Raw genomic sequence first — 12,430 nt, 5'->3', positions numbered from 1 at the left:
GGATCAGCCCCAGGGTGGGGGCCACAGCATCAAGAGGGACAGCAGGCTCAAAACTTGCACCATACACCATGCTCTGGCCACCCTTTATTTCTTCTGCTGCATGCAGGTACTGACTCCAGCCCTCCTACCTTGCCTGGGCAGGAGAGTCAGGATCATGCCTCACTGCTCAGGCCCCCCAGTTGAGGGGTCACCAATCTAGGAGTGGGGTGCCCTGCCATCGCCCCTGCCCCAGAGCACACCGGGAAGGACAATGAGTTTCCCCTTTCCTGAGCCCTCCTCTTTCTTTCCCTTTGCTTTTGATACTCATGCGTAGCAGCCACAGCTCCTTGAGAGGCTTCAGTCCCTCTGCCTGCTCTGGCTGTGGTCCCCAGCTCCATGCTGTCATGCCAACAGCTATGCTCAGTGCCACCCTTTGACCCGAGGACCAGACCCCAAGCAGCTCCAGGCTGTAACTGCTGCACAGCACATCTTCCTTCCCAAGGCAGCGCTGCTTGGGTGCCATCGAAGCACTGTGGGGGGCCAAGCACCTGGCGTCTGCTCTATGACCAGATGCTAGCACTGCTCACAGAGGGTGCCTCCCCTGACCTGTGTCTTCCAGTGTGGACGCTTGGCCTTGGAGCTGACACGCAGAGGGCCCCAGCGTCTTAGAATCTTTTTGAGCTGCTGTGCAGGTACAAGCACAGCCCTGGTCACCGTGGTACAGCTGCTGGAGAAGCAAAGCTGTGCGCATCACTGCAACCCTGCAGCACCAACATCCACTGCCCCTGCCCTGCAGCCTAGTTGTGGAACAGCAGAACAGGGGCCAACGCTTGTGCTACCAGTTTCCTGCCCCACCCAGGCCCTGGCCTCTTGACCTCCTCACTTACCTATGCTGTGACCCCCTGCCTGGGCTGCAGGCAGCAGGCATCTCCAGAACAAAGCAGTCCATGGCAATGTGGTCAGCCAGGACAGCCACGTCCATGTCACTGCAGTCCCTCTCCCTGCGGAGGCACTTTGTCAGCCTGCAGGCACAGGAGGGCACGTGTTAGCAGAGGCCAGTCAGGGCAAGCATCCCACCTCCTGTGATCCCCTAACTGTATGCACACAGTGCCCTTTTCCTCCTGGACTCACACCTGTGTGTGCAGTTGCAGTGGAGGAGAGTCCGGCTGTTCACATTGTGCAGCTGGTACCTTGCCTCGTGGGGTGCAATTTGGTGCTCACACTTACGCAGGTGCTTGCTGCACCTGCAACCCCTGCCTGGGCCTGAGGAGAGCGGGGAGGTAAGGGGCACCCCCAACACATGCCTCCACCAGCTGGAGGCCTTGGGCCACCCCAGCTGCAGTGTGCATATGCTGCCCACAGTACTAGCTCACCCTGTTGCCTGTGTCCCTTCACAGCTGGCACGGGGGTGGCTCCACACTTCGCCGTAGCTGGGCTGGCTCCAATGCTGCCGTAGCAAGGGCGTGCTGAGATTCCAGCTCCTTGCTCTGCTCCAACCAGATCCTGTTTTGGCACTGTCAATGCTGTTGCGGGGCCAGGCTCTAGCCCCCACTGCTCTGCTAGGTGTCTGGTTGTGAGCTCAGCCTTGTCCCTGGCCGACACAGGGGTACCCAGGTCCTGCAGCTGCTGGGCTATCTTACGTCTGCGTGCCTGGTGGCGCCCAGGCTTTGCCCTCACTTTCTGTCGAAGCCGCTTACGCCCTGTTCTAGAGAAATTCTTTCCCTTGCCCGGGAGCTGCGCAGTGGGACTGCCCCTCTCCTCCACCGCTAGGCTGGGGTGGTACTGATTCTGCTGCACCATCCTGGCCAGAGGCACTACACCGTAACGCTCACACCTGCGGACACCGTGTGCTGTGAGGTCCTGCACACCAAGCCGTGCCCGAGAAAGGCAGCTGGGCAGGGCACGCAGAGAGCAGGGGCGCCCACGGACACTCACCCGCCCCACCAGTGCCACTGGACGCACTCCTCGCTCTCTTCCAGCACAAAGCACGGCACCTCCAACAGGTTGAAGAACGTGATGCCGATTATGTTGGAGACGGTGTCGTTGATGGCTAGCAGGCACCGCCGGAACCTGCGGGCAGGGCCCGGTGAGGAGGGCGGGCTCCCCAGGCCCCCCGGTTCCTCACGGACCCGGCCCCGGGCTCACCTGGCGTCGCAATCGCAGTGAGACACGGTGTGCAGGCGATAGTTGCGGATGCCGTAGTTGAACTGCAGCGCCGTGATCTGCGCCCAGCACTGGTCGTGCTCCCGACAGCACCGGTCGGGGCCGGGAAACAGCCCTGCGGAGGCGCCGATGAGCGCGGCCTCGCGGAGAGAGACCGGGCGCTGCCGCCGCCGCCCCCCCAAGCCGTTCCGTACCCAGCTCGCTCCAGTTCCCCGCCGAGTCCCCCGCGCCGCACCACAGCGTTCCTGGCAGCGTCCAGCCCCGGCGGCGGCGTCGCGATCGCGGCGGCACGGGCTCGGCGCAGGCGGCGCGGCGCCGCCACAGCGCGGCCAGGACCCGGCGCAGCGCGGCCCCGGGCGCGGCGGGCGGGCGCCGCGCGCAGGCGGCGCGGAAGGCGCGGACGAGGCGCGGATCGCGGCGGGCCCAGCAGGCACGGAGGCGGCCGGGGGCAGCCCAGACGCTCTCGACCAAGGCGGGTGCGGTGCCGGCACCGGCGCTCAGGAACGCCACGTACCGCGCGCCGCCCGCGCCCGCCGCCTCCCGCGCGCACACCGCACCGCCGAGCCAAGCGCGCGCGCATGCGCAGAGCGCCACGCCGACCAGAGCCGCGCGCACCCACATCCCGCGCGCCGCCCCCGCCTCCGCGCCCGGCTTTAAGGCCGCTCCCCGCGGCGGGCCCGGCGCTGATTGGCCCGCGTGGCGCAGGCCCCGCCCCGCCGCGGGGCGGAGCGGAGGGACGCGGCCGGAGTCGCCGGCGCTGGCACTTCCTCGTCCCGGGTACCGCGCCCGCCCCGGGCACTCTCCATTTCCGGGCACCCCCATCCAGGGCGCCCCCTACCACCCGCAACCCACCCCACTCTCTCCCTGGGTACTCATGAGTGTGCTCTCACGTGCACGACTCCGGATACAAGTGTGTGCGCGGGCATGCACCCTCACCTTGAGCACACGTGTACACACGTGTATACCCACGTTTGTGTCCTGCACAGGCTGTAGCCGTGTCCCTGCTCAAGTATCCACTGCGTGCAGTCAGGACACAGAGCACTGTCCTGTCCAGCCCCTGCAGAAGCTGTCCATGGCCCAGGACCACACCTGTTCAAGAGCTGAGGATCCCTGAGGATGGAGCCACCACAGCCCCCCCAGGGCAACTCCTACTACTGCCTGACCCTCACAGTACAAAGGCATTTCTTGATATTCAAAGGAATCTCCTGTGTCCCAGTCCACGCTTACTGCATTTTGTTCCAGTACTGGACATAACTGGGAAGAGACAAACTCCTGTCTCTTTGCACCCTCCCTGCTTGTGTATTAACAGGATCCCTCAAAATTCCTCTGCTGCAGCCTCAGCAGACCCCGATCCTGCAGCCACTCCACACAGTACAGGTGCTCCAGTCAGTCCACCACCAGCACGGCTCTTTCCTGGACTCACCCCAGCATGTCTGTGTCTTGCCCAGGTGATCCCACCTGGAGCAGCATGGCCTTCCCCTGGTGCTCCCTGCCCAGCTTTGCCTGGTGCAGTTTGGGCTGCTACCACGAGGACACATCTCTGTCTCCTGCTTAGCTGGTGCACAGCAGAATCCCAAGGTCCATCCCTGCAGAGCTGCTTCCCACCTGGTGGCCCAACTTACGCTGGTACAATATTCCTCTGGGAATCAGGATCTCTCTACCCTGGAAATACCCTGGGAGGGTAGCTGGGCTGTGGGGCAGAGCTTATCCCCACATCTATCCAAGGGCCCCAGTGCCCCAAGGAAGCATTCTTAGGGTGGCCAATGGATGTGGGAATCCTGCTGCATCCCAAAAAGAAGCTGGTCCTGCTCTGGGGAATTGGCCCACTGAAGTCCAGAGGTACCTCTCTGCCTGAAGGGGCTGGAAAGGGATGGATGGATGGATGGAAGGAAGGAAGGAAGGAAGGAAGGAAGGAAGGAAGGAAGGAAGGAAGGAAGGAAGGAAGGAAGGAAGGAAGGAAGGAAGGAAGGAAGGAAGGAAGGAAGGAAGGAAGGAAGGAAGGAAGGAAGGAAGGAAACAAACCATGGTTCCTCTGGTGCAGCTCTTTCTTCCAGGGCAAATCTGGAATCATGTCTGTGTCCAAGCTGATGCTCTGCCCTGCTGAGGGTCTGGGGGTGCCAGGGGAGGCGGTCTGTGGAGTCCCATGTGCTGTAACCCTAACCCAGGGACACTGGGGGGTGATGGATGGGGCTTGGCAGTGTAGGCTTATCTCACCTTATCAGGCTTTCCCTGACATCAGTGCAGTGCAGACAGGGCAGAGTCCATCCTATGGCTGTGATAGGGCTGCCATGTGCCACCCATGACATCACCCCAGATGTCACAAAGGTCTCCCCTGTCCTGGGAGCTGTGTTCATGAAGGTGGGTGAGGGCTGGCAGGATGGGGACAGGCATGCGAAGGCTGGGGAAGGGCTCTGCTTGGGGGTACTGCAGAAGTGTCAGAACCAGCCCTTCACCCATAGGGATCTACAGAGCCCTTCTGGCATGGGCTCTGTGACACTGTGCTGCATTCCTGTCCCAGTGCCCCTGGGGCTGCCCTGTGCCTGGGCTGTGTTGGCAGCCCCATGGGGCCCCACAGGGGAGATCCATGGGCAGCACAGGACAGCCTTGGCTGACAAGTGTATGACTGTGTCAGAGACACAAAACTCAGTTTGGGTTTGTCTGGAAGATAACAGGGGATAAAGAGGGATGCCCAATGCTCTGGCCTTCATCGCTCAAACAGCCAGCGGGTTACAGGGCTGGCTCTGCAGCAAAGCTTCCCACTGTGTACCCATGCAGCTATTGCCCTGCTGCCAGCTGCTGGCACAAGGCTGGTGTCTGGTTGGACGGTGAGGACATGAGGCTGAGCCCTGGGCTACCCACCCCAACAGGCAGCACTGCCAGCCCTGCACCCGGCTCTGTTGACGTGGCTCAAGGCTGCAGACAAGGCCAGTGTGGGGCTAAGCTGCCAAGGACTCAGGGCTGCGCCTGCAGTGGGGGAATGCTGAGCTCTGGTGGAGATGCCAGCAGTCATGGTCCATGCAGCGAGGGTGGGGAGTGGGTCCCAGCCTGGGTCAGCAGGAGTACAGAAATGGGCTAGTGAAGTAATTCTTTCCACACATGCCATGTTCCATTTGAGGCTCCCCAGTACAAGAAAGATCCCATACTGGAGTGAGGCTGGTGGAAGCTGGTCAGGGCTGGAACCAGGCTTACTTGGGCTGAAGGAGAGGAGAAATCAGACTTTATCTCTCCTGAACTCTGAGTCATGGCAGGGCTCATTTCTTCTCTTTTTGCAGTCCCCAGGCCGGCATGGGCATTGGGGTGATGCTTCCTACGGAGATACCCTGCAGTCAGGGGCTGGATGACCAGAGTGTGAGTGGCTGCCTGACCTGGGGCCTCATCCATGTCTCAGTGCTGACACACCCCCAGGTGTCCCCATATCCAGCCTTGCCCTTTGCTCCAGCCAGCCAGCAGCGCTGGCTCCCCACTGTGTGTGTACCATGCACGCTGCTGGCCATGCCCTGCTCATGTCCCCTGGGGACAGGCACCCTTGGAGAGGATGCACAGCTCTGCCTTCTGGAAAAGGAATTGCTGCAGCACTGGATATAACCCTTTCTGCTTTTTACGGTCTAAGCTAGAATTTACAGTTTTGTGGAAGGAAGCAATAGAGCATCCAGGGTATCCATGGCTTTGAACATGAAAGGCAGAACAGGGAAATAACTTTATGAGAGAAAATGTCTTGTGAAGGTTGAATACAAAATTCAAGTTGAAATAAGCAAAGGAATGGTGTAGTTATTTCATGGCTGAGTTGGGATTATCAGTTCAAGCACTCTGCAGACACAGAGAGACCATTGAGAGTTCCTATGGACTCTGGTATGCACTCACAAGTCCCTCCACCCCATGCTGGTTGGTGGGCATTCCCCAGGCTGGCAACCAACACAGCCACTGCCTAGGAGAGCCTGGGTCAAGCTGTGGCCCCATGTGACACCTTTGTCCCATCTGGATCCCATCCTTTGGCACCAAGACCCGTGCCAGTACCACCCTATCACACTTGCGTGGGGACCCTCATCACACAGCAGCCAGGAGCGCCCCAGCCTGCTGCATCAGGCTGCTCAGGGTTTCCGTCAGCCTGAGTGAGACTGGGGGAACTGGGATGTAGTGAGAGTCAGGCTCTTCTGCTGATTTTGTGACATTTGCCTGCTCCCTGGCTACCCTGTGGGGCCAGAGGCCAGGGTGTTGGGCTCAACTCACCTGCACCCTGCAGTCCTGGCTCTAGGGAGAACACTGGTTCAGGCTGGGGTGGCACTGGTGCCCATGGGTGCTCAGGCCACCCTGGGCAAGGACAGCCCACGTGCCTGGCCCCAGGCTCTGGGAAGGCTGTGCTGGTTGTCATCATGTAGCAGCTGCCCAGAGTTCTTCAAGGAAAGAGCCATCCCTCTAGGATATATTGTCTAATACAATTTTATAGGAGGAAGGGATTACAGAGGCAGAATTTTCTTCTCTCTTGCCAGATTCTCACTGCAGAAGCACAGCTGGCTCCATCAGCTATTTTCAGTGTGAGTCTGGGCTTTAGGGACAATCGGGATGGCCAGGCTCTGCACATCTGTGGGTCCTGCAGCTCAGAGGAGCCATCTGCTCTGGGTCCTCAGCCACAGCTGCAGACTCCTCAAGGTCTTTTCCAAGAGTCAAAGAGCACCCTGAAGGCCCTGGGCAGCCCTGTGTGGGTGACCCTGTTTGAGCCAGTGACTAGACAACCTCCACCCTCAGCAAGGAGGTGTGCCTTGCTTCCAGCAGTAAATAACCAGCTTTGCCTATTGTAAAATGCAGAAAGCCCCAATATATGAGGAACACAAAAAAAATCACCCCAAAACCACCACAAGGCACAGAGGTTCCTTGTAAGAGGATACTGGTAGTAGGAGGAAATTCCTGCAGTTTTCTGTTTTCCCTTACCCCCTAGGCATTACCCCATGCCATTGTGATCTTGGGAGCACCTGGCTTTACTGCCCTGCACATCCATTTAAATTTATGGGAACGACCCAGGAGGAAGCAGCTCTGCAAGGAATGGTACCTGGTGCATATCACTGGACTCCAGGTGAAGGTCAGGTAAAGGTAAGTGATGAGTCAGCAGCAGCTGGGCTTACCAAGAGCTGGAGGAACAGCAACTCAGAGCAGGGACCCCCTTCCCAGCATGCAGGAAGCTGCCGGGAGCTGTGGGCTGGCACGATGGGGAGAGGAATGGTCACGGCATTGAGGCATCTCTGGGAAGCGCAGTCGCTTTTCTTTCAATGTCTAAGGAAAACTGTGGGCTGGTATTATCATCTCTTTGGAAATGAGATGAAGGGACCAAAGCAGCTTGACAAGAGAAGAAGTTCCCACATACTTCAGATTTCCTTCCCATTGTGTACAACAGATGTGACTGAGCTCCGCCTGTGACAAATGCTGGGAAGGTTTAGTGCCTGCAGTGGGAAGTGTGGGAGCGGCACTGGGTGAATCATTTACTGCACAGTCAGGCCAACAAGGCGCAGCACGGCTGCGGTTGTTACTCCCAGGTGGCAGAGCAGGGCCCGGCGCACAGCCAGCTCCACCCCAAGCACCCATGGGGGCTGGCAGGGCTGCAGCCTGCGCTCCCTGGCCTGCAGCATCCGCACCACCTCCACATCATCGTATGGTTCAGCAAAGGGGTATGAGTGCAAGATAACCTTAAAAACTTAAGGAATCCTCCTTGAACTCCACATATCTCCCAGTAAAGCCAGTTTCCCTGGTGTTGGTAAAGGAAGAAGCTAATTTCAGGTGGCCTTGGACCCCCGTGAATTTCTCCTTCCCACTGGAGCTGAGTCAGGTGCAACTGAGTCTGGTCTTCTACTGTCTCAGTCCAATGAAATTGCTGTCTTGGCTCTCATTTGTAGTCCAGCCCAGAGACAAGGGAGGAATTCCAGCAATTTCTACAGAGGGCAAGCCTCAGGAACAGTCAGTCACACCACAGAGCCTCTGCAGATGCTGGCCAGCAGCAGGATGAGGCTAGCTGTGTCCCAGGCTGTTAAAGGTTATCAGCAGTAACAAAGCAAGGCAGTTACACAGAGCAGCAATTCATGGAGGGAGTCCTGGAGACAGCATGCTGCTGATACAAGGGGTTTTAAAAGGAAACTGACTCAGGAGCTTCCTTGTCCCCTGGCTGAAGATGGTAGCCTGGGCCTGTGCTGCTGTTGTCATGACCCACTGGTCAGGGGAATGATGTTCAGCATAAATTCTCAACAGGTTGAACAAAGCCACTGGACATGTATCAGGAACTCCTGTGTTTCATTGTATAGTCACTGTAACTCTGGCAACTAGCCCACTACTTAAACTCAGAAGGTGTTGGCCATCAAGCCTGTAAATTCTTGTAACACGCTTCCACAGGGTGCTGGCCAACAAGCCACAACACATCCCCATAAACTTCCCACTTGCCCAGTGAAGTTCAGTACAGAGTATGGGGTGGAGTATGGTAAGTGTGCTTTGCCAGGAGAGAAATAAACACAGAAGCAAGAGAGAGAAAACAAAGATTATCATCGGTATGTAGATCCCATCTTGGTCTTGCTGCATGGGTTGTCCAGACTTGGGGCTGTGAGACAAAGAAAGTGACAAAGAAAGGGGGAGAAAGGAGAGTGAATGGGCCCAGTTCACTTTTTTTTTTTTTAGTTAACATGGTACAAGACTGTTTGTATACTTGACTTTTCGTATACTTGACCTTTTGTGCTGTTTTGTTCATGCATGCACAGCCAGCCATTTCAGCCCTCCTGCAGGAAGTGAGCTGGAGGAGGGAACTGAGCATGAAACTCAGGGCGAGCAGGAAATTGGCTAAGAATGCACTGCCCAACCTCCATGGGATACTCTCCTCCAATCATATCTTTCCTGTTGTAAATCAGGATGTTTGTGCCTGGTCAGCACAGCCATCAGGAATGGTGGCTCTGCAGAAGCACCAAAGTTTTGTGAGCAGCAGGAACCCATGGCTGAGGAGTGAATCTGGCCTAGAAAACCACCAAGTTAATTAGCAAATCCAGCTGCTCTTCCATAAATCTGCCACTGGAGCATCCCTGAAGAAAGGGCAGTGCTGGTCAGAAGGATGCATGTTTTTATTTTGCATACTCACAGCACCTACAACTTTGCTTTAATTCGTCCTTGTGTCCATGTCAGTCATTCTGGAGGGCCAGAACATCTTCACGGGCTCTCAAGCTTCAGGACTGCCTCTACCATGTGGCCACACCACATGCACAGTTACCTCATGGTGCATTCTTGGGGCTGATAGTCTGGTAGTTTCCTGTGCCCTGTGGCCAGAGGTTCTCCAGGAAAGGAAAGGGCTAATTTTCATCAATTTCTCTTGGATTCACATCATGGCAAAACAGAACCGGCTGTTTTTCTTGGAAAGCACAAATAAAAACACAGGAGGAACCCCTCAAGCATTGCCATGCACCTGCAAAGATGTACTTCTGTGTTATGCAGAGACATGGGATTCCTGAGTTCTGTTGCAGGAACACCAGAGAAGTTGTGAGCAGATTTGACTCCTGCTTCAACTCACATTCCAGTTAGTGATTACGTAACCTGACAGGTCCTCAAGCTGAGATGGTGACTGTGAAAAGTGCATACTGTATGGCTCTACGCAAGATATTTACTATATGTATTATGTTGTATTGATTAGTAATGTTGTATTAATATTTTGATAGTATGGTAAATGTAGTCTTGTAAAATAGAAATTATGTGTTTTTTTAAGAGAGTGAGAGAATACTCGCAAAGATATAGCAGCCACACAAAAACATAAATCTTTCAGAGAAAAAGAATTTACTACTTCCTTATCAGAAGAGACAACTTCTCCTGCCTTGCTCAGCCCTGAAGATGCCATAGAAATTAAGGGGGAAAAAAAAGTGACACTAACCAGAGAGAATTCTTTGAATTCTATTCTTTGAATAGAATTTACACATCATGTATGAAATGTATGAATATTCAACAGGCTATTGCCTTTAAGAGATAATCCATTGTTAACGGGGGTCCTTCTTCAGAGCTTTTTGCCTGGAAAGGCACCCAGACGTCTGTTACTTTGTTTTTATTGTCTCATATTGTCCTAACCCTCATTGTTCATTTTTTTTTTTTTTTTAATTTCTCTAACTCTATTTTTATAACCATTTTATTACTATTAAACGTTTAAAATTTTAAAATAAGTGATTGGCGTTTTTCCACAGTGACTGAGGCACACAACCACAGTTCTGGCAGAGAGAGCTCTGCTTTCACTGCAGGCATGTCCTGGTGGCAAGTGGTGACTCCTTCCTGGCACAAGGTCCCACCAGAAGCCTTAACAAGTTGGCCAAGTTCTGCACAGGGCAGAAGCCCCCCAGGTGACCTTGTACATGGAGATTCTTGAAGCTGGAGTTAGCTTTGCCAACCTGGCACAAGGAGGAGAGGCAGAGGGATGGAGGGCACCGCTGGACCCCAGGCCCTGGCACAGCAGGGAATCCCCTGCCAGAATCGGCTCTGAGGCTCGTGCTCAGAGCTGCGGGAGAAGGGAAAAGCCCCTGGGCACCTCTGCAGAGGATAACACTGTGCACCGTCTGATCAGGAGATGAAACTCCCTCCTGACCACGAACGGGCCACGAGTCCTGCGGTGAGAACAGCCGAGCCCGGCCGAGCCCAGCTGAGCCCATCCGAACGCAGACAAGCCCAGCCGAACCGAGCCGAGCCCTGCCGAACGCAGCCGAGCCCGGCCAAGTCCAGCCGAACCGAACCGAGCCGAGCCCAGCCGAGCCGAGCCGAGCCCATCCGAACCCAGCCGAGCCCAGCCGAACCCAGCCGAGCCCAGCCGAACCCAGCCGAGCCCAGCCGAACCCAGCCGAGCCCAGCCGAACTCAGCTGAACCGAGCCCAGCCCGGCCGAGCCCAGCCGAAGCGCTCCGCTCGAGCCGGTCGGTGTCGTCGTGCCGCGCCCCCTGAGAGCCGGGCCGCTCCTGCAGCCGCCGGCGCTGCCGAGGGCCCGGGCGAGACCGCAGCCCGCGGAGCCCGGGGCCAGAGCTGAGTCCCTGTCCCAGGTACCAGAGCTCCTGGCGGCAGGGACTGTCCCCTGGGTTTGGGTCCCTGTGGGCCCTGTGTAGGATCCCAGCAGCTCTGCATTCTGCCAGGGAATGGCGCCCGGTCATGGGGTTGTGTCAGAGCTGAAGGCCCAGCGTTGAGAAAAGCGGCTTGGAGCAGAAGACCTCCAGAGGTCCCTTCCAAGCTGTAATAAATACGATAGACCAAATTCAATAAATCAAATTTTAGAATTTATTTTGAGACAAAATAACAGTCTCCGATAGCCACAATTAAAAGGTCGGCGTCGAACCCTGGGGTTTCGGCACTGGGTGAACACGGTAACACACTCTGTCAGTATGTCACCCCCCAAGTTCACATTTCTGGTCTGAAGCTGTCTCTTTTTATACACTTGATCCCTGAGAGAAAATCAGGACTCTGAGATTCCCTCTTGAGGCAGCCTCATTAGATATTCATGTTCGGGTTCTGGTGTGGTTGAATGGATTTGCTCTGGAAAACAATGTCCTTGATGGCTGTGTCCAGGTGCTGTGTAGAGATGTTAATGTCGGGAGGGGACGGGTGAGATATCGATCTGATGTGATCATTTGGTTCTCCGGGTTCTCTATCTCCCTTTTCCGTCGTCTTTGTTTTCTTTTTAATGATTCCCAGCAGAGGTTTTCTCTTGTCCCTGTTCCTGTAATTCTTGGCATACTTTTCTCATGTCCCTCCCTTGCAATCTCTTAGCAAAGGAATTCCTCGTGTCCCCCTTTGTGCTGTCTCAGTCCCAGTTAACCCATGGTATACACGATTAGAAATGAACTTACACCTTACAGAGAATGAATTACATATTATAACATTTAACACGAATTAACTTCAGGACATATATCACACAAGCTAATTAATTTACTTTGTGAAGAAGGTGTTTGGAAACACAAGACCTTACCTGGTGGATTGTCAGACTTGCAGAGAGATGAGCAAATCTGTCCGCATGTGCACCCAAATCTCTGCAAGCTGGACAGTTTTTCTTGCCACACAGGTTTCTCACTTGCTGCTGCTGCTTTGAACCTTCCAGCGATACACTTCCTGCTTGTCCTTTGTTCTCCAACTGCCTAGCCAAGCGAGACGTCCTCCACTGGCCCAGCAGTCGGAAGAGCAGGATGGATTGTGGAAGGAGGGCATGGGGGGACTCCACAGTCCTCCCCCAGCAGCCTGGGGACAATGGGTAGGCTGTGTGCACTTTGTCAGAACTGCTCAGGGTGAGGCGGAGAGAAGACATCTGCTCTGTG

The 12,430-nt window shown here is 55.7% G+C and overlaps 1 protein-coding gene across 1 annotated transcript; it reads right to left on the bottom strand.

Annotated features, from left to right (window-relative positions):
* Positions 1-34: 34 nt before the first annotated feature.
* Positions 35-2,964, bottom strand: PLA2G3 (phospholipase A2 group III). The gene is made up of 7 exons (XM_040081142.1): positions 2,337-2,964; positions 2,125-2,257; positions 1,915-2,049; positions 1,353-1,813; positions 1,113-1,242; positions 867-1,001; positions 35-776 (listed from the first exon to the last, which is right to left on the bottom strand). Exons 1-7 carry the CDS (start codon positions 2,962-2,964, stop codon positions 563-565), a joined length of 1,836 nt encoding a protein of 611 aa, XP_039937076.1. The 3' UTR covers positions 35-562.
* Between the last annotated feature and the right edge of the window lie 9,466 nt (positions 2,965-12,430).

The sequence above is a fragment of the Hirundo rustica genome, chromosome 17 (assembly GCF_015227805.2).
Source record: "Hirundo rustica isolate bHirRus1 chromosome 17, bHirRus1.pri.v3, whole genome shotgun sequence".
NCBI lineage: Eukaryota > Metazoa > Chordata > Aves > Passeriformes > Hirundinidae > Hirundo > Hirundo rustica.
The sequence above is the reverse complement of the archived record's forward strand: the minus strand, read 5'-3'. Positions and strand labels throughout refer to the sequence as shown.

What these genes read in the sequence shown, in the direction of transcription:
- PLA2G3 (XM_040081142.1), bottom strand. Translation starts at nt 2,964, where the DNA reads ATGGGGGTGCCCGGAAATGGAGAGTGCCCGGGGCGGGCGCGGTACCCG. An exon ending in GAAGGGACACAGGCAACAGG is followed by an intron (nt 1,243 to 1,352) that starts GTGAGCTAGTAC and finishes CGCTCTCCTCAG; the next exon opens with GCCCAGGCAGGGGTTGCAGG. An exon ending in CACTGCAACTGCACACACAG is followed by an intron (nt 1,002 to 1,112) that starts GTGTGAGTCCAG and finishes CTGTGCCTGCAG; the next exon opens with GCTGACAAAGTGCCTCCGCA.